This window comes from Gallinula chloropus, assembly GCF_964237585.1.
Source record: "Gallinula chloropus genome assembly, chromosome: 6".
NCBI lineage: Eukaryota > Metazoa > Chordata > Aves > Gruiformes > Rallidae > Gallinula > Gallinula chloropus.
Window position 1 is genome coordinate 33,300,171 of NC_140091.1, and position 22,653 is coordinate 33,322,823.

The 22,653-nt window shown below is 41.0% G+C and overlaps 1 protein-coding gene across 1 annotated transcript in view; it reads left to right on the forward strand.

Annotated features, from left to right (window-relative positions):
• The window catches only part of DPYD (dihydropyrimidine dehydrogenase), a gene marked incomplete at its 5' end in the record, with an annotated part of 351,370 nt that overhangs the window by 291,393 nt on the left and 37,324 nt on the right, over window positions 1-22,653 (forward strand). Inside the window, one exon of the mRNA XM_084266073.1 lies at window positions 14,020-14,199. Within this exon, the coding sequence (XP_084122199.1) occupies window positions 14,020-14,199 (180 nt within the window). The remainder of the gene's footprint in view (window positions 1-14,019; window positions 14,200-22,653) is intronic.

Consider the following 22,653-nt stretch of genomic DNA (forward strand, 5'->3'; position numbering starts at 1 on the left):
AAAAAAAGGTAGAACAAAGGGGGACTTTCTGAAGTATACTTGTTTCATGGTGGAGTTTCTTAACACTATATTCTGGTATGGAATACTTTTGTTAATCTTGAATATTGGTCATTAACATGCAAATCTGGGTTTCTTTCCAAACAAATTGTTTTTCGTTCCAAGTATGGAGGTCACACGTGTCCCCTGATGCACCAGGGTGGATGCCTGTAAGCTGCTTTATATAGCAACCATTTAAAATCCATCCATACAAAGCTGCTTCCTGGCAGGGCAGCCTGTAGCTTTGCCTGAGCCCTGTCTCAGCCCCACCTTCACCTGTCTCCATCTCCCACTTGCCTTGGATGGGATGTAGTACCTTGCAGTCTTGCCTCTGAGGACACTGTGCTCTTGCCCTCATCTCCCAGGCAAGGGAATAGGGTGGGAATATACACCACTGCAGAGGCAGCATAGAATCACCAGTATGCTGGGTCTGCCCTGTGTCCTTCTCTCCTGCCCCACACCAGTTGTGTGTGAGGCCTCAGAGGATTCTGAGGAAGAAGAAAACCATTCCCAACCAGGAAAGCAACAGTGACGTTTTTTTCCCTCAGCAAGATGAAATCTCCCTCCAACACAGAACACAGTTGGTTGTATGAGACTACTTGTGGTTTTTGTAATGTTTTCAAGGAGCATTCTTGTTGGTACCCCTTCGAAGCCAGAGTCTTAAGGGATTCGGGACAGTTTGATTATTATTTTATCTTCAGCAGGCTTTTTACTGAAGCATTTAGCTGAGGGATTTTTATAACAGCAGGATGGCCCTTTGTGTGTGAGTAAACAAGCTTTTCCATCACAAAATAGTGGGACTTGAACTATGAGAGAGCATTCTTATTGTATTTGTGCAAATGTGAAACCCTGTGAGGAACCCTTCTACATGGTATAAAATGTCCTGGATATCAGAAAATAAAAGCAAGGCTCTGAAAATATAATCTCTGAAATGACAGTGGGAAAAAATATCTTGTAAGCATTATGTCACTTTTTAAGGCTTAGAAGCTACCATTTCTCTACCCTAATCTCAAAAAACAAACCAACACCACAAAACCCACAAAGTGAATGTATGCTGTAATCATTTATCATGGTTTTTAAAATTTTCATAAAGGCAATTTATTGGGGATTTTTTGTGCCTATGGAACTGCGAAGTAGAGAGCAGATTCTCCATGCACTTAATTAGTGTTGTTTTAAGTCTGTCTCAGTCTCTGTTAAGTCACTTAAGTGAGGACTAGATGAGGTTAAAAAGTTATTGTCCAGAAATTATTGTTTGTGCCATTTCACAGAATCACAGAATGGTTGGGGTTGGAAGGGACCTCTGGAGATCATCTAGTCCAACCCCCGTTTAATGGTATGGAGGGTGAAAAACTAAGAGATTGAAATCATGGCAGTGACAGAGCAGCAGGCCCTGTGTTTTGCAGTTCTGGGTTAAGTCTTTACTGATGACACTTGGGACAAAAAAAACCCAAACCCTCTTGCATTTAATAGCAATGATTTTGAATGCAGAGGAAGGGCTCAGTGTTTCCATGTGTCTCATCTCAGCTTTGCGTGAGGAGAATGATGTCAGATGTGTGGCTGCAGGTCTTAACCACAGGATGCTACTGGGGTGGCAAAGAAAGCCTAGACTTCTCCTGCCGGGACGTGCCCAGAGCCCACCCTTCCTCTGCCCCCAGCCCATCCCTACATCAGCACAGGAGGGAAAGAGAGGCTGAAGGCTTTGCTTTATGCCAGTCAGGGAGTGCTCCACAGGCAGGCAAGCCTGAGAACAGGCAAACTTTGGCACAGCTGGACATCATGAAGTTTCTGACGCAGGCTCTGATGCTCAGGGGGTAGAAAAACAAATCCTTTCTGTGCAAAGCTGTCCATGATAAAGAGAAGTTAATACGTTGGGGCTGCCAGTTAAATGGATGAGTGAGGAATAGATGCTGGACGTAGTGGCAGGCCACCAAAATGATGCAAGACAAGATTCTATCCTCACATCCACCAACCATTTTAAGTACAAAATATACCACTCAAATAAAATACCACTTTTCCAATCTAAGTCCTTTAATGACAATAAATGAAGTCTTACGTCCAAGTAGCAATTTTTAGCCCGTATTCCCAAAGAAACTCAATATGTGTGTTTGTGTGTCCTTTTGAGTCTCCTCAGTCACATTTGAGCTTTGTGGCCGTTTTCACTGAAGCTTGCTGGGCGATAGAAAGTATTTTGCTATAACAAGTTTTGAGAAAACAAAAAAGTCAGGCAGACGAGAGAGCGGACCTGCGTTCCTTCGCCGCGAGCGTGAGCGCTGCCAGCTCACCTTTATTAGACCTCTGAGAATCCACATGGGACAGCGCTGGTAGGACTGTGTCAGCCACAGGAAAGGCTTTAATTGGCAGTCACACCTTATTAGACGACAGAGAACCCAACCAGGAGACACAGAGCTGCTGGAAGCCAGGTATCATTAGCTCCGCTGCTCACAGAGCTGCACGCTTAAAAAAGTCTTCAATGGGCACAGCGCTGAATGGAGTGGCCCATCTCTGCAGAGAGGAAATTTACAGTACGTGCAGAAACAAAGGAGGGAACAAAGGGCTGTTTGAACATGTCGACCTAAAATCAAAAGAAAAACGAATGTGAAAGAGAGAGAAGAGTTGGGACAGGCACACTCAAGCCATCACTTCTGATAAACATTTCATTATTTTTCTGCTTTTTTTTCTGAGCTCGGTGCTAATTGCAGAAACTCAACCTGTTCTCAACTGTCTGTCTTTGCTAATAAAAAAAAGTCATTAGAGGACTGCCACACTTGCTCCATTGCAGATGCTTGGGATGGAAATTGCTAATTGATAGTGAGAATTTTCTGTGCAAATTCCTTTTAATGGAAATCGGAATTTGTCGAACAAAAACAACCTAAAAAGTTTTTTTGTTATAGTTGGGGGAAAAACATCAAATTAGAACAGGTTCAAGCCATTATTGATTTTTACTTTTATTGTCTCACCACCTTTATTGAAAAGTTGCAATATTTAAATCAGCACGTTGTAGAGTTACAGACTAAGCTCTAAGCTAATAACACCTTTTATTTTGTGCAGTTTTGCGGTAGTTTTACATTTTATTTGGAGCTGCTTAGGGGATTTATCTATTAGCTTTCCTTTATTTCTGCTCATTTCACCAGCTAGTAAATGAGGTCTGCATAGATAGGATTGTTATTTCATAAATTCGTAAGAATGAATTCAAGCTCATTCCGTAACAATTGCTATTTGTCATTCTTATAATGGATTCTCATGCAAAGTAGGTTTAACTATCACTGAATGGTAATAATTATTTAATAACAATTAGGTCTCAATTGGGCACCAGCTCAAATGCTGTCCTATACCAGTCACTCCCAGCCTCTGCAGACAGAGGACATCGAACCTGCTTCTCCCCACTTCTGCCCAGGTGTCTACCCTGCTTCCCAGGGTCCAGTGACACAAGGACTTTGAGGGTTGAGGAGATGTGAAGAGTAATTGCTTTGGTGACACGCTCCTTCCACCTCTCACAAGGATCCACGATATTCCAAGCCCCAGTACTGCTGCACCTCTTTTTAACGTGGGCTCACACTGCTGATGTGGATTCGTGCTGCGGCTACCTGATATGAACAGGCACACAGCTGCCTCCCTGTAGATGAAACCACGTGGTGTGGATTGGCATCGAGTGAGTTTTGTTTAGAAGTTTACAAAGCAAAAGCAGAGTGGAGATGACTCTTCAGAAGAGGCTCAGAAAAAGGGTTGAAGAAATTGTGGGCAAGTTGTTTTACTCAGCAACTCAGGTTGCTTTCAGACCCGAAGCTAAGCTCTGTTGTAGACGGAGTTCCCCTTGTGTACCAGTAGGCAGGCGGCTAGAAATTGAATTTGAAAATGTACCCAGCTCCTTGTTGGATGTTGAAAATGTGAATAGAAGGAAAGATAAGCACAGTGGAAAATGCTGAGTTTCTTTTCTTGTTGCTGCCATCTCCGATAATTACTTAGGGAGATTTCTGTGTTGGCATTAAATTATACATACTGTAACTGCAGGGGACGTGTTTTCCAAAACGGGAACACGTGAAACATTCAGGATTGCAAAGCTCTGCCGTCAGAGGAGCTTTTCTCAGAAACATCATCAGTCATGCAAAGCAAATACACGTGCAAGAAAATTTCCTTTTCGTATTGTAGCAGCTCAGTTGATCTCTCAGTCAGAGGAGTGAAAGGAAGAAAGAGAGAGTGAGCAGTGGGGGAGGCTGTGCTCAGAGAAGACGAGGTCCTGGGACCCACACCAGCGCGGGTGTACGCTGCTGCGCAGCTCAGCTTGAGCTCGGTACAGGGACAGCTGGAGTTTGGTGGCCAATCTACCAGTATTCCCAGTGGGAGAGGAAATCTTTTTTTCCGCCCAGGCAGGAAGGAGCAGTCTGGGAATAGAAGTCCTGGTGCCTTCTTGAAGTTTTTTTTCCTGCTACAGCACAAGTCCCCTGACACAGCTTGATCTGGGTGGTAAGAGGTCCTCTTATCCATGCAATTTGAATGAGAGAGACAAACAGAGAAACCATTTTTCTGGAGCTGGCAGTACATTTAAGAAAGGATTTAACTTCCTTCAATATCTGAGTTATGTCGCCACTTTTCTTGCTGATATTTATTATTTGGACAGAGATAGGTAAAACAATCCCTAAGGAAATGTGGAAGTGGGGTTTTTATCTCAGACACGAAGGACTCAGAGGGTCAGAACTATTTTATTCACATGAATCTCACTCTTCAATGGACACAGCAGCTGCTGTACGAATTCGTACAGGCAAACTGATAAAGGATGAAAGTAATTTTAGCTGAAATAAAATGTGAGAGTACTAGAGGAAAAGACTCACAAGGATGAAGGGTTAATCATTGCAGGACTTAACTGAGGTTCCAAAATGGAAAAATTGCTTTTCTGTTTGATTTTGAGAGGTCTGCGGCTTTCAAAATTCTGGTCACAGGAGGATGTCCCTCAGTAAATGGTTCTCATTAGAGTTGGTTGAAAACTTCTCTGAGGAAACTGTTTTTCATTGACAAATTTCATTTAATCAGAATAGATCTGGGTTCAAGTCCCTGCTGTGTCTGATTCCGAATGTCCTGGGATGAAGAATGCTGAAGTTTTACCCTGCATCCGTTATGCCTTGATGAACCTGAGTATTGCCAGTGATCAGGAAGTGGTTATGCTGTCGCAGGGAAGTCTAAGGATAGAAAAGTTTTCCAGCTTAAACTGCTGATCAAAATTCTAAAAATGTGTGGAATTAACACATTTAAAGAAAAAAAAATATTTGAGTGAATCAAATCTTTGTTTCAATCATTTTGCAACATATTTTAGCTTTGACCTTTTCATTCCAATTAACTTGGATTGCAAAACAGACATTTTTAAGCTAAATGGAGCCGTTGCATTCCGTGTTGTCAAACAGCACATATTGGTAATTCTGAAACTCCTTTCCACACGTTTTTCAGAACATTCTTTTCTGAAAAGTGTGCCTTCCTAGAACCACGCTCACTTCTGACAAACACACCTTTCCAAAAATGGAATAACAGACCAACTCCAGTCCACAGAGGATGGTGTTCCTGTTGGTTACCTCTCAGAAGATAAAATCTTAAAAACACAGCTAAATTTGTTATGTTACTTGATCATTTTTAACATCAAACCACCAGAACTCAGTGACTTAACCAATACCTGCTTTAGAAATATCTTTGGGGGAGCTGGAGGATACAGCTAATGGAAATGGGTCAAGTGAATCCACATCCACCTGACACAGCTTCTGATGCTGTTCCACTGGCTGCAGAACCACTGGGAGAATTGAAGGACTCCATTTTCCACAACAGTACTTACAAGAGAGAGGCAAGACCTTTGGGTGTTAATAAATAGAATACGAAATGATGTTCAACATATACTTAAAGATAGTTGTAGAGCGTTTTTATGTGATTGGCCTGTTTACACGGGGGAGTTAGCTCATCTGCTTTCAAAGATACCTTTCATTTTGTAGATTTACAGTACAATGATACAATTTGCTATAGATGGCTGATTATGAGGCTGTTTCCCACACTCTTCAATGCTCAAGGCATGTAGAATCTTATTTGTTTTCTTAGGAAAGATGATCGCGATCAGCACTTTTATCAGTGTGTGTGCCCACCTACTGCATAAAGGTCCACTTTGTAGTTCCAAGAACTGACAGAATGCTTTAGTGAGATAAGGAAACATAACCATTCCTCTAGGGGTGGTTGACAGGGAAAAAAACCCAACAATTACCTCAGGGAGCCTTCTGAAAATTCTTGATTTCTTCTGCATTTCCTCTCTCAAAGACACAGGATACAAAATTGCATCGTTCAGGGTCCCTTGATAAGTACCAGTTCCCCATTCCCAAACACCCAGTTTAGCTATTTAGATCAAAGATACATTAATTGGCAGAGAAGAACTTAAGAGAAGGAAAATACATTTGAGAAGGCTAGGAATTAATGTGTCAGATAACGTTCCTAAAGGATCCCTCACAGTGCTCTTATCCCCTGCCGTGCCCTGTCTGATAAGTGGCTAATGGATTCTAGAGTTTTTTTCTCCTCCTTCATAGTTGCCACTCACAGTTGCCCAAGGATGCTGGAGTTCAATATACGAAAAGGTCTCTTTCACCCCCCAAAATCAGGTCCTTTGGGGCATCTCTGTGTCACTGGGAGTAACCATCAGCCCTGTGCTCGGGTGGCTTTTCATTACAACCTGTCTCAGGAGGTGCTGTGGCTTCAGCAGAAGTTGTGTGACTCTTCTTGCTGCCCAGTTGACACATCTTTATTTCCTACCTGTGGTCCTAGACTTCAAGTCTAGGACTCGGTAGAAAAGATTATGTGGGGGTTTTTCCCCCAATTCAGGCAGACAATTCTTAGATGTAGTATTTGAGTCCTTCCAACTGCTTTCTGAAAGCCAGAACTAGACTTTGGAGCAAATAGTAGTGCATTAATTTACGTATATTAGCACAATTCTAATGCTTTTAAAAGGCTATCAGCTACCACCCAAATCAGTTTTGCATCTTGATCCAGTATCTGAAGCCTTGTTAAGTAACATCCCATCTGCTAACCTGTATCTCTAGAGTCATTTATGCAGCTAATGTGAATGAATCAAATCATTCCATCTGTACTGTATCAATATTTGGGAAGCTTTTTCTTACTTACAAATTTGTTCTTTAAAACAAAGAAACTTGCTTTTTTTCCAGACGGTGCACCACATTTCCTGATAATCCACTTCCCCTAATGTTCTTAATCCTACAACCTTCTAGCAAAGTAGTAATTGCTGATAGGGTAATTTAGGCTACACGTTTAATGTACTGGGTAAGTCAGTATTCAACGAGATATGGGGAGGAGTAACCCTCGTTATACAGGCAGCCTTTCCATAAACTTGGTGTCCTCAAGATTGTAAATACAGAAACCCCTCTCAGAGGAGATTTTATTTGTCTGCTTGCTCCCATTATTATGAGTACTATGCCAGACAACCAACGCTGTGTGTACTGCTTTTTACTTAGTAGATGTGGGCACATCTCAATCACTGCACAGGGTCTGGAAAACATATGTTTTCATTTCCATAGGCAAGAGCTATGCAGCATATGGATTGCATGGTCCAGAAAGATCTCCCTTTAGTTGAGTCAATTTTTGCTAGTTGCTGTTGAGAATAGATTTTAAATTGTATGTATGCTGCATACAGATTATAATCATTCTCTTGCCCACTACAATAAAATTAATTTTCTTAAGGCTGTCAATTCATATGCATACCCAGATGAATTTGTGCCAGATGGGCACAAATAGAATCCTTCCTGAAGCACCTTGCATTCATTTACAGCTTCAGTTTTTTTCCACCAGAATCTTAATCAATAGACACTAATCAAAAAAGCAGTAGCCTCAACTATACATTGAAAACCAGCTTAGAGTAATTCATAAATGTTTCTCTAACAGGAAGGTGGATTTATGTCTTCAATACTTATCAGGAAGAATTTTTAATAGAAAAAGAAAGCTTCTATAAAAAGATGATAAATAATCCTAAAATTTAAAATATATTATAATAATAAATCAAGACAGTTAATCTTTTGCTTACCATTTGGACATATCAGTAAAAATATTTCAAAGGAAGTCAGCCAAATTAATGGAAAAGCAAAACTCTTAATCCATTGTAAAACCTCTCACAGGTATCTCAGAGGAATAATAGTTGTTTATCCCTTTACTATGGTAAGAATATTAGAAACTGTGAAGTCAAAGGCCAATTTCCTAATCGGATGGCATTTTGAGAGCTACTTTATTTAGAGATCCTATGCAGTTTAGAACCAAAGCTGAAATAAGTCTCCGTCTTCTGGGGAAGCAAGATGGCATTCTGCTAAATGCTAGAATTTTATCATTTGAAGGGGGAAAAAAAAAGCAAAAAGAAAGCAGCCAGCAAGACCTAAGAATATAAAAGCATTTGAGATCTCAGAAGGAGTTTAAATCAATGCACTGCCACAGTTACAGCACAGATGAAAGAGCCTGCTGTCTCGATTGCCAGGAAACTACTTAGAAACTCTCACTTTGATTTTTTTTTCTCTTTTTTTTTTTTTTTTTTTTGGTAGTCCGTTACATTACCACTAAATGCAATATTTGGGGACATCACTGCTTTGATGTTCTACAGCTACAACAAATGGAAACTAATATGGTAGAACAGTCAAGCTATGTGATTTGCGTTTGTATATACAAATATATACCCATCAATCTTCTCACTTCTAGACCGTGTATCACTGCCACCCGTCTGCCTCCTTACTCTTACTTCTGCTTTCATCAAAATTCCAATTATTTTACACCTATATTCTGAAGAGAGAAATACATTCCAGAGGAGTGTGAAAATGAAAATTTTCTCCAATCTATTGTCTTCTACCACAAATTCATTGTTGGCAAAGGGTTTTAATAGTGCTTTGGGGCAATCCTGAATGGTAGGACAACTGCTGCCAGACATTGCAGCATTTGAGCTAGTGGTATATGAGATTACAGACACACTGCCTCTTGGTAGCTGAAGTAGCATAGGGAAGAACTGGTACAAGCGTGTCTAGATCTGCATCTTCTCTGGTGCCTCTGCTGAAATCCCTACTCACTGCTGCTGGAATAGAAAGAGCGCAGGTGGGGACTGAGTGCATTTTTGGCACCATCTTCCCCACCATCACCTGTCCAGCTGGGATTTCACCATGTAATAATGAGTTTATGTAAAAACTGAAGGTCCTGGGGTAAGCAAGAGCGGACTGAGTAATGCCTGCGGAGGAGTGCATTGTTTCCTCTTTCTCGTGTTACAGAAAGCATGTTCTCCTCTGCAACAGCCCCAGTGGGAAAATGCAAGGACAACACTGAATAGAAATTGCTTTAGTGGGTGATCTGGCTGGAAATGCCTCAGTGACTTTGTCCGGGTTCTGCACGGATGGCACAGGTCCTTCTGCACAGTCCCCCAGGATATGCTGAACCACATCCATCCATTTTTGTAGAGGAAAAGAAAGAAAAATAAAAATGCAATGACTGGATATTTTTCCTGTTGCTCCTAGAAACACAGGCTATGGACAAAACCTAAAAGGTCTTACACAGATGGAGCTCTCAGTAAACAGTGCAGGAGATTTGGCTCGGTAAAGACTTCAGAAATTGGCATCTCTCTGTTGTGTAATGATTCTGCTAAAAGCAAAGGCATTTACAATGTTTTATAACTGATGTGGTAGCACCTGTCACCAATAATGAACTTTTTTCTTCAAAATATGTAAATTAAAAGTTTCAGATTGATGTGAATGATTAATAGCAGTCATGTAACCTGTAAAATTCTTTTTACACAACAATAATCTCCTGACAATTTAGTCCAGTTCCTCAAGTAAGATTTGTAATGGCTCTAGATCCTTTGACAAAGTTAGACTTGGTATTTATGTTTGTTTAGTAATAGAGCAGACAGGTCATTTCTTATGCAAGACATCAGCAGGGACCTTTGCGTGCCTCTCCCATCATTATACTTTGCAGAACAGTTTTACTTAGAGCCTTAGCCTGTGATTCATTTCACATCCCCGCTCCCCAATGAGATCATCCGGTGTATGTTTGATTTACCAGCAGCAAAGCAGGCATTGTGTCTTTCAGTATCTCAGACATGTCTGTATAGATCAGAACCGCAACCTGCGCCTGCAATTTATACTGAACAGTTTTACATTTCAGAACGCCGAGAGCACGACGTAGCTGATCACACATAGTGTGCTGGCCCGCTTGTCTCTTTTGGGACACAAGGGGCAAATGCTGGAGTCTGAATCTGGGGGAAGGGGATGAGTTCAGATGTTTAAAATTGCAGCAGTTCTACTGCCAAGGCAGAGTCAGGCAACGCAGTAAACCCAAGCCTATGCAAAATTGTCTCCCTGTACATTAGTGCAATATGAATAATACATGTTACCTTTATAATCAGGAAAAATATAACACCTTTTTCTTCTAGCCAAAGTTCTAGTCCAGAGCTAGAGACAAACAGAAACAAGACAGCAGGACAGCACTTGTCAGCAGAATGTCTAACAGCTTCATTGTGATTTGGACCTCACTCCTGTAGGCTGCTGACCCTCTCTTTCACCTTCTAAAGAAGAAAAAGCTACTTTCTACATAAATGTTTCCGGTGAAAGTCTGGGTCAGTGAAAAGTTGAATGTTAATTTACTCATAAAATAGATGCACTTGGATTATTTGGGATCAAGGGATATCAAATGGGTGCCAACTCAGCCATGCAAAGTCCCAGCGCTACTGCTTGCCAGAACCTGGTCTGATAAACCACGTGAGGAACTGATGCGTGCTTGCTCTGCCTCATAGTCATCCCTAAGCAGGTTCTGCTGGCCACAGGATCAGTCTGCCGCTCTGGCACAGTGGGACCATGTGTATGTTCTCCCTTGTGAAGTTACACTCTTGTTTGGGCTGTACTTGGGGGTTTAAAGGGAAGCACGTTTTGCTGTGTTTGGTTGGTAGAAGCACGATGCTGGGGAGAGGAGAAGAGCGGGCAGGGCTGCTTGCAGTGCAGCTTCATGCTGCTGCTGCCATCGGTGTGCAAGGCACGGACAACAGCTGTTAGAGCAGCGCCCTGCTCGCTGTTATCGCCTGTTCAGGTGGTTTAATAAGACGTTAAGTGAGAGGTGGTAGCAACCAGAAGGTAATTCCATTTTAAATATGGCCGGAGCTGGGCTGCTTTTCCTGCTTCTCACACCCATCAAATGCGATGCCAGCATAAGAGGGGGCTCAACATTTAGCTTTGCAGGGGAGGGGAAGCGCAGTTGTTCCCAACACAAGCAGCAGGAGCAAAGCGGGGGCATTAATGGTGTGTGGAGACGAGTCGGTTCAGGTCTGTGATTTTTCCGGACGCGTGCATTTGAGTCTCACCTGCTCTATTGCCCTGCCACTTCTCTTGTGCTGAAAAGAGGGCACAGTGTCATTTAAACTGGTGATTCAGAGGCAGCCAGGTATGATGCTAAAAACCTCTCTCTGTGGTGTAGAAATTGTCATGGCTGATGGGTCAGGGTGACCTTTTATCTTGACTTTGATCACCACCTTTTAAAATGCAGCAAAGGCTTCTACACTGATTCATGGAAGATGCTGTAAGCCTAAAACTCAAAGCACACTGTCTGATTTGTACAACATAAGAGATTTTGAAGCTCAGAGCAGTTTGGAATTTGCCAAAACCATAGCAAAACTATCTTTGTTGGTTTTGTGTGTTTTAATGTTTAAATCTCTCCTGTTCTAGGAAAGGCCATAAACATAAGTGGTTGCTTTTATCACAGTGAAATCAGTGAAAGGCATGTCTTTGGTTAATTATCTGCACCATTTGGCACCATAATAATAAGGCTCCTACAGAAGAGGAGGATCATCTGAAACTACTTGCTAATTCTATTTCTAAGTCTTTCCATTTCAGATGAGATTTTCTTTTTCATTTTTTCTTTAAAAATTGCATTTTGCCTTTGGTTCAGGAGCCTGCTTGGTTTTCCAGGGAAGGCAAACAGTGCATTGCACAGAGACTCACAGGGACCAAATGTTAGCTCTTAGTGTGATACCATCTTCTGCACATTTTTATATTATTGCAGTTCGTAACACTGCGCCACGAGATGGAAAACAGTAAAAGCCTCTTTATTTATAAGGTTATTACAGGTATCCTCCAGTGTATCTCATGTGTATACATCCTGTCAAAATATTTCAGGATTTTGACAACAGTGCCTGAACTTGTTTCAAGTGACGTGACACAGCTTTTAACTGTATTTTTTTACAGTTTTAGTATTTTCAAGAATGTCTAATAAAAGTGTTACCCATGCACTAAAAAAAAGTAAAGAATCCCTTGGTGAATAGGAAGGTTTAAATAAATATCAGCTGAGTTTGGCAGTTAAATAACCTGTACAGGAAATTATGATGATGATCTCTCTAATTGCTCTGAAAAAAAAGTCTTGAAGTCTATAGAAGGAGTAACACACCTAATTAATGCCCACAGTTTCTCCAGAGAAACAGACTTTGCACAATGTAAATGCACTGCATAGACAATGTTCTGGTGCTTATCTTACAGTTTGCCCTTATTTTTCCCTTGTACAGCTGTAGTGTAAGTTGTTTTACCACGTGATGCATACCTGACTTCAGAACTGCAAGTTGTGTTATCATTTCTGAAACATAAAACCAGTTACATATTTCCTGTATTTTTTAAGCATCAATGTCCATTATGACCCAAGGTGTGTTTTCAGGTCCAAGGAGGGTGAATGTATTTGTGCACGTGCACACATTCATGTTCTAAAATAGGCTGTTTCATCGTTGTGGTCATGATACCTGTATTGAAGCGTAGGTATTAGCAGGAGCTTTCCTTTTAGCTTTTAGAATAAAAGCTGAATCAGAGGCTGAAAACACTGACACATCTGGAATTTCAGAGTATTTCCAGAGACTGACAATTAATGACACCCAACAAACCCTGCACCTTGTCACTGATGAATGATTAGAGTTAAGCTAATGAGAAGGTGTTCAGGAAAGAGTCGGGATTTTTGTTATTCAGTTTGGTTGGGGATCTCTGTGGGTTTAAATCTGAGTTGATATCCTCAAAGTGGTCCAGAAAAATCTGTGTGAGTGGTCAGACTATTCTCTGCTGTCAGTCTTGTGTTTACATGTTAAGTTCTGCCACTCAGGGATCATTGCTTTATATGATTATAAAGGTATATTGCTATTTGTGTTTTTAAAGTATCTAAAATAAAGTGGCCTGGCCTCCCAGCACCACTGAATGGCAACTGGTGATGAGAAGGGGACTGTTCTGTTTGATGCCTGGCAACGCTCACCTGTACTAACAGATCCATTTAATGGGTGCTGCTTCTGAGATGCTTTTGTTGGAGCCGGATTGTTCTCAGGGGTGTGCAGTAAGAGGACAACAGGCAATGGGCATGAACTGAAACACAGGGAATTCTGTTTAAATATAAGAAAAAGCTGCAAGGGAGATTGAACACTGGACCAGGTTCTCCGGAGAGGTTGTATGGGGTCTGTCTTTGGAGATATTCAACCCCCAACTGGATACGGTCTGGAGTAGCCTTCTCTAGTCGACCCTTCTCTGAGCTTGAGGTATCTCTAGAGATGGCTGGCAACCTCAGCACATCCGTGGTTCTGTGATTTGCTTGTCGGGGCCCTAACTGGATATGTCTGTTCTTCCTGACCAGAGTAGGCTGGGGAATACCGCTGCCTGTGTGCAGGCAAAGGTCTGAGCATAGCTGCTGGTTTCACAGCGTGCTTGGCTTGCTCAGTACCAGAGCCCCTGAAGGCGCACTCGGGGCTGGGCTTGCAGGCTTACTTCTCAACAGCCATCAGGTCTAGTCTACAGGCTGCCATTAGGAAACCAAGGCATAACTGGTGTTACTGAGTCCTTTTTTAAATATCCTGAATTCTTGTGCTTCTTTCCCAGTGATGTTACAGGAATGGTCATCTGATAATCAGGAAGTCTAAAGAGCTTGCTAATTCCATATACTCCTCTGCCCAGCTGTTGCTAATAACCTACTTATATTTCATAGGTGTGCAGTGCAATCCAGAACCAAGATTTCACTATTATTGATGACTATTGTACTGGACTGCAAGCTCTTCTTTACCTGAAAAGCATTGAGGAACTTGAAGACTGGAATGGGCAGAGTCCTGCAACTATGCGCCATCAGAAAGGAAAGCCAGTACCTCGAATTGCTGATCTGGTGGGAAAGGTACGTTGTTCCATTGTCACTGACATACAATGATGCTATGTCATGGCTTTGAATGCAATTCCATAATCATTGCATGCCGTTGCTGCCACTAACCTTGGTTAACCACTGCTGCTGTCGCAATTAGTCACTAAGTACTTTTTCCTTCTGAGAGTTAACAAATACCTGAGGGCAGCTTAATAAGACAAACTTGAAATTACTTGACATGGAATGACATTTTTACTATAAATACGATCACTCTTCTGGATTCATAACATCATGTCTTTAAAAAAGCGTGCAATAGAAAATTACAAATGCAGTGGAGCAAGTTCTGGAACTGCTTGTTTTAATGAAACTCAACTTGATTGAGTTTGGTGCTAATATTGCACCAGAGGTTCCTGAGTGTCCAGCCAGGGTGCAATGTTCAGGAGATATGAAAGCTCCCTAGCACTGGACATGAAGCTGACAGCTGACCAGCTCTTAGTTAGAACGCTAGATGAAGTAGGAGTGACCTTCCAATCATCTCCTGGTCTTTCATGTGTGCTGACTTCCAAACCCTCTGCAAGGCTGGCAAGTTCTGGGTGAGGAACAGTGACACTGAATAATTTAATAGATTCCACAAGATCATTTAAACCTAGGAAGTCTTTAGTGGAAGAGGAATGTAAACTGTGGTCTCTCTGAAATCCTAACCTCTGCACTGTCTCTCCTCTCTGGTCTAGTAGGCATCTTTGGAGATGTTTGCCAGATGCAAAGGGTTGCAGCTGCCCCTGGTACTGCTCTCCCCTGCACAGGGCACCGGCTGATCCTTGCTGAGAAGCAGGGAGGTGTAACTGGCTTCCTACTGCTGCCCTGCTGCCTCCTGCTCTAAGCAAAATACCTGCACAGCAGGGAGGCTGAGCTTTTGTTTCTGGTTACTAGAGGGGATCACTTTGAAGACTGATTTCGGTTATACATCATGCCTATTGATTATCCTTCCAAAAATCTGATATAACACTATTGAAAACATTGTAAAAAGTAAAGAATTACAAAAGAATAGGATTTGGAGTGTCAAACACCTCCAAATCTCTGCTTATCACTGCTGATGACTGGAGTTGGATTTAGCAGGAGATTAGAGACTCCTGTATTGTTGTTGTTCTCTGTGGAGCTCTGAAAATTATAACATTACCTTCCAGGAGAAAAGACAATCCCACTCCTAAAGCTCTGGATAATACGCTGCTTAAAAATAAAACAAGATATAAGCAGTTTCATTTTCATCTGCTTAATGTTAAGCAGTTAAACCAGGCTCAAAGGGTTATATCTAAACTTCCTCCCTTTAACACCTGTAGAAACACATACGGCATTTCCAACTCATGTAACAGAGATTTGTTGTAATTCTTCTTTAAAGCTGCATTCAGTGTTCTATCTTTGTGTTACCTCTGCATTTCACTAAGCAGACAACCATTGTCAGAAATGTTTCTCGTGTTCTTTTGTATGAGAAAAACATAATTTAATTCTCAGTCTTTTCCGCTTGTCACTACATCAATAATTAACTTTAAAAAGGTAGCGTGAAAAGATGCTGTAAGGAAGCATTTAATAATTCAAAGGAATCTTAACTTGAAGCAGGTCACATGAAAAAGAATGAAAAACAAAGCCCTGTGTAATCTTCTCTGGCTGGCTCTGTTAGATATTTAAAAGGAACAAGGCATACGGAATATAACTGATAGTGTATTTGATTGCCCTTAGCACTGAACTATATCATTGGATCATTGCTACCCAATAATAACATATAAAGTTAACCAGGATGCATCATTGATAAGGTAGTGATATATTTTAGGCGTAAGCTTGGGATGGCTGCTTGTCCAGGAATGAACATCCAAGGGAAAAGGAAGAAAAATAATCCAACACGGGTAAAAGGAAATACCATGATAAATGATCCTACTAGGGGCAATCAAATACAAAGGCTTGATATCATTAATATTTATAATATCATAATTAGCAAGACTGTGCCTAAGCAGTGTTATTAGTGTAACTAATTATGTTATCATAAACTAAGTTTGCAGTATTATAGGAATCAGTATTCTTACCTTCATAAATTATTATCAATATTGGATTTCATGTACTTGTGCCTAGTAAATTTAGTTAAGTACTGTAGTTTCATCTAGACTCAAACACAAATATCGAGCTCACTTATGCAAGTCGTAACTCACAGTTCTGATTCTTTTTCTAAAATAAATTCACTAAAAAGCATCTACTTACTCTGTCTGGAAAAAAGAAGGTGGCCTGGAGATGTGATGTATATATTCTCATAGATAAAAGTAATGTGTAGGAATGCATATATCATACATGGAGTAAAATGTGATCACCAAAATCCTGCATTATGATTTAGAAAACTTACAAGGAGCTGTCCAAGTTTGTCTAGGTAGTACTGTGAAATAAAGTGCAGCTTCTTCAGCAAGACCCAATGAGATGTTAAACAGCAAATGCTGAAGAATTTTTGCGTTTAAAAAAGTGAAGATGCTAATTTTAATGTGTTGTATTTTTAGTGCAGGAAATGTAAAAATATAAAGAAATCATCCTCCATTTTGTTACAAAATTCATATTCATTTTCATATAGAATCACAGGGATAAGAAGTTCAGGCAATTGACAATTTAATGGGAAGGAACTGAGAGACAAGATTTATGTTCAACAGCATCAAGAACCACTTACACTCTGTTTGTATACAAATTCATTGAGCATCTCCAAATTTTGAATAGATTAGATTTAGAATCAGTCCTATTCCCAGCTAAGTACGTTCATAATAGTATCTCTTTTGATTCACAGTGCGATATCGAATGTTAATGTCCTTTTTTTTGTATAGCAGTGCACTCTTCTCTTGATAATTCATTTTCTGTCCTGGTTTCAGCATCAGTGCAGTGTTGCCACAGGAGAGTGACACAGTAGGGTTTTGTCATGAACTATTGGAGTATTTGATGACCAGAGTCAACTGAAAGATAGATACTTTCATCTAAATGGTACACCTGACATCAAACTGAAGCTGGCTTGCCATGCAGTCACCAGATAAATCACAAACTGAACAGTTGTCATTGCCAGTTATTACATTTATCACAATCATTTCCTTCCTAAACAGAAAGAAAACTAAAAATACTATGCTAAACAATGCAGAGTAATAAGCAGTCTAATAGCAAACACAACAACTTTTGGCTGAAAAAGAGAATCCTGTTGATTAATACCTGTCCATGCTTACACATTAACGAAACTAATACTTCCCTTGGGTAATTTATGAGGAGCATCATAGCGCTGGAAAACATTTTGGAAATTTGAGAGCTCTCTTTATGTTTTCCACTGTTGCAGAATGTATTTTTTGGTATCTAGACCCTACATTTACCATCTTTGTGCCAGCCAGTTGTTATTTTCTGCTAGTGTTTTCCCTTTTGGTGCTAGCTTTTTCCCTTTTGCTAACACAGCAGTTGCTGCTGAAGTCCATATTTTGCCATTGTCCAAGATGTGACCTGTGGTACCACACTGCCTGTAAGAGCAGTGAGATTCCCACATGGAAATGCTGACCTCAGCCGTGGCTCCCAGTCACTGGCTGTTACTGTTTTCCAAACCTCCACCAATTTTTATCTGTAACCACTCCAGAGTCCTACCGCAGGGGCTGCATCAGGCTCACAAAGGTGGACAAAGCCAGTCTTCTGGGCTTCCTTCGTCATTGCTTTTCTGATGACTTATTTAGTTGTTGGTTTTCTGTGGGAGGACCCAATATTTGAAGCCTTGGCACAGATGACTGTCATTAATATAACCTCTGAATCAACTTTCCATTAAGTGTACGGAATAAAACTTGTCAGCTTGTCTCAGCTATAATCTCAGCTTGCAAATCTTGGCACTGAGATGAGAGAGTGGCAAGGTAATGATGACACCACACTGCTTCTCCCTGACTCCCCTGAGGAAGAACTTTTGTAAAAGCACACTTACCTCAGCATGAATTTAGGACTGAGATCAAGTGCATGATGCCAGGTAGACAGTTGAGATGTAGAGCATGCTCTTGCAAGCCAGAGTTACTAGGGTGGCTGCATAAGAGAGACAGAGAGAGCAGGTAGGATCTTTATAATCCAAAATTAACACGATTATCTCGAGTTTCTCAGGAAGATACATGACCAGGAGTGGTAAAGATAACGCTGTTCTCACCAGGTATCTGGATAAGGTGCAGTATTCCCCAAACTTATAGCCTGATCTCCTGTGTATAGTCACTGTCTCACCTTGTCTTTTTATTACAGGACTCTTTTATTAGTTGTTCCCTAATCTTACTCCAGAGAGCTGAAGTGATTATGTCCCAGAAATGCACTGGTGTCAGCTGGCGGTCACAGAAGTGTTTTTCTGTATAAACTTCCACCTAATGTCAGCTATAAAAATCATACTTAACGCAGTGGCCTCTACACATGCCAGGGAGCTAAACTTAAAAATATGGCAGTGTATTCAGGCAGTAGGTGTGGGCTTATAGGAAGAGATAAATATATATGGATGTTTCATACCTTGATTTCAGCACCAGAATTTTGCAAGAACTGACGTTTGTTTGATCACATCTAAAGGTTAACAAATTGAAAAGGCAAGCCCATAATAACTTAAGCATCTTGAATCCAGAAATATTCAAAACACCCCAAAACCTGGTTTTCTTAGTGGATCCACCTCAGCTGTTAAGGTTGTGCTAAATGAAAATGTAGAAAATGTTAAACTGTTTGAAATGTTAAAACTGTATCTGATAAAAAAACATTTATAGAAGGTGGTTTTCTCCAGCAGACAGATAAGAAGGAATGATCCTAAACACTGAACATAGTGTATGAACCTCAACAAAAATTCTCATCACCTTAAATTTAGTGAGCTGCTGTTTCTGTTCTCAGAATGCACGGATTTCCTATTAAGACTGAACTATGCACTTTCTTCAAGTATCTGTGGGTATTAAAAGCTGCGTCTTCTGAACAGTGCAGACCTGCTAAATTCTAACTCAGTTGCAGTCAAATCTAAATAGCCTTTTGTACAGCAGAGAAAAAAAGTCTTGCTGTACCACTTCATACATATTATTAAATTAGCTCTTTCATTAAATAAGTAAATGTATTTTTTAAAAGTGAACTCCCAGCCATGCAAGAATGCACCAAGTTTTGGCTGCCCTCAGATTCTTCAAGACCTCCGACTGCCTTCACGAGCAGGGGTTTTCACCCTTCATTTTTGGAAGTGCTCCTGGTTGTTGGGGAAGGCAAGCTTGTCCAGTATGGTAAAGAACTATTCCCTGGTTTCCAGCACTGCAGAAAGAAGACAGAACAAACAGTATTTGTGACCATGTCCAGAAATACAAAACCATTTCATCATAGGGTGGTATAGAGATTGCAATAAAAAATTAACACTGGTGAAGAAACCTTTTTTCCCATATTGCTGTCACCAGTTCTGAAAAAGTCAGAGGGGGGGGAAAAATTAATTTTAGGCTGTTTGATCCTTTTTCCCATTAGCTAAGGCTTGCACCTGAACTGTAGCTCTCAGACACGCAAAGCCTCTTAAGGTAAGCCAGTATTGATCAAGAAACCTCTTGCTTCATGGTATTATGGGAACTGTGCATCAGTGCACTCTGGGACTGTTGCAGAATATGCTTGTTGGGTTGGCTGAAAATACGACTCTGCCAAACCAAATACATCCAAACCAGCGTCTGCAGGGGGCTAAGGAAGTAAGTCCTTTCCTCCTGCTTCCCACTCCCAGGCTTCCACCTCCTTCCCTGACGAGAATAAAGGTCTTTGCAGGCCTGGCTCCAGGGGGAAGCCTAATGGTGCCTCTGTGGAGCATCCCCAGTAGTGTTTCGGGGTGCACCAGCAGAGCAGACCTCTGCGCAAGTCACGCCTGCCGGCTTTGCCGCCGCTGGTGATCCTCCCAGCGTTTGCAAGCCGAAAGCAATTACGAGCAATCCTTGGCCTGACCAATTTGCAGAAAAAAAAAAAAGGACCTCTCTAACATTATTTTTTCATCCTAACTGGTCTATTATGGAAGTTTATGTTGTGATTATCTACAGCGCTGTTTCTCGTGGAGACCGCAGGTTGTTACACAAAATGTATCTTCCCTAACGGTGCAGCCATTTGCAGTGGAAATGGATAAAACAAAAGGAAGCAGGATTATTAAAGTGAATTTAAGGTAGTTTAATCTTTGTGGGTTTTATGTGTGCCGTATGCTAAATTGGTTCCGAGCACCACGTTTAAAGTTTCATATTCACAGCCAGTAAAGGCGGCTATTAAGAAACACTGTATTCGCCTCAAGTCCGGGGCTGCGGCAGTTTGAGCGCGTTCACTGCTGGCAACGGACACCACACCAGGAAAACCCAACTGCTGATGCAAAAGGATTTAAAAAAAACCAAAAAAACAAAACAAAACAAAAAAAAAATCCAGGCATTGCCAAAAATACATAATTCTTTTTTTGTACTCTGCAGTTTGTTTTACTTAGGGAAACGGCCTGGTCATACCCTGCAGCATGCATTCATTACAGTGATCTTTGACTGGCAGATGCAGAGTAATAAGATGCATATTTTAGTGCTTATTATAATACCCTGTCCAAAAACAACTTGACAAATTTGTGATTTCGACAGTATCTCATTTTGCTGGCTGCAGCGCTCTGTGATTGCTTGGTCCACGTGGCTTCCAGATTATGCATACCACCAATACTGCTCATTAAAATGGCCACAGTTCACCAGTTTCGGTAGCTTGGAACGAACTTGGAATGAATTATTATACAACAAAGAGGCTGCTGTCATGCAGAACAAAAGACAAGCAAAAGAGAGCTTTGGCTTAATGAGGCTAAGTGAGTGTCTCCCCTGCATCACCAGCTACTTGACGGCCTTTGAGCATGGATTTTTTTCTCCACAGGCCAAAACCTTTGGTCTATTATTTTGTGTTTATGCACCTTGAGGCTAATATACATTTTAATATGCTGCACATGGAGAAAAAAATCAGCCATTAGATTAGAACATGTGCACTCCCTGTTAAGTTAATGACAGCCGAACATAGAGATAAATTTAGGTTTTCATATTTAATTATAGCACAGCGCGGTACGTTTAGCAAGGATAAATTGCACTATTATTATGCTTCATTTTTTTTTGACATCTTTTCATATTAACCATGCACACTTACCCCCACTTCCTCCCCGGTGTCACACGTAATGTCTCTGTGCATCATCCTTCTCTAACACCATTAATTCTTTATCCCGTACAGTTGTATATGCATTGTTGTGTTTGTTACTTAGGGTTAGCTTGCTCGTTGGATAAAATCATTTGAAACAGTCCTTGTGTTAGGTGATCTACATAAGCAGTAAGGACAGAAAAGACATACAAAGAGCTGGCCTGAGTGGCCAGGCACGACTTCTCACGTCTGCTCCCAGAGCAGGGGTTCCCAGCCCTTTTCCCCCTGGATGCTTTCAGCTCAGTGCTCACTGTCTGCGAGTGCGGAGCGGTAGCCCCTGTCTTGAGCAGCTGAATTAGAAAAGCCAGAGAAATGATGCGTGGAAGGTTAAATGAGTTCTACAGAATTTTGTGGATGGGTAATATTAATATGGACAATGGTGGTGTTAATATAAAATGTCTCTATTCTGAAGAGCTTAGCTCTGGTTTATTGTATCGGAGCTAAACCAGAGCTAATGTTGCTAGCTGGTGTGCGCTGTTTGTTGGGGTGTTGTACATGCATTGCCTCTGTTTGTCAGAGCTGTTGCTCCAAGAATAACATCAGGAATTAGGCCAGACCTCAGCCTTATAGAAGACAATATGAAGTTAAATGTAAAGGTGAGCCAGAACACAATTCAGCCTGTGCATGTCTTTATAAAGTTTTAATGGGAATATGTGACGATTTCTGTGCTGCCATGGATTTGATGGTGATGTTGGACTATTTGTTACTACCTGAGAGAGCTTTTAGATTTGCTTTCAGCTCTGGGCTGAGCTATTCAGGCAGCTGTGGTTTGTGAAAAATATGTTTGCATGCTTCACAAAATTAAGGAAATACTGCTATTTTCCAAAGTGGATTAGAGCAGGTAATAACTCATAGGAAGAAGATTTTCTTCCTCCTGCTGTGTGTATAAGCAAGTAGAAGATATTATGCTACAGGCTTATTCCTAGATTATTCCTTATTGGATAGTTGTTTCGTGACAAAAGACACTGTGGCTTGATGACCAGAGGGTCATGACAGGAATAATAATCACCATATGAAAAGGTGTCTGGATCTGGGTGATAAAGCATTCCTCATTGCAATCAGTCAGCACTTGCTGGTGCAAGAATTTTCCTCAATGGCAGAGATCAGCTTTTTCATATTCATTGAGTGCAAATCAGTGTCTCTCTCTTCCTCTCCCACTCCCTGCTCTTTCTTCAGTCTTCAGTTCTGTACCAGCTTTTACTGCCAAAGAGATTTTTCTTTGTCAGGTGAAACTTACGGAGTTTGGGGTTGTTTTGGACACTGTGGTGTTTGTGGGATTGATATTAGTTGCAG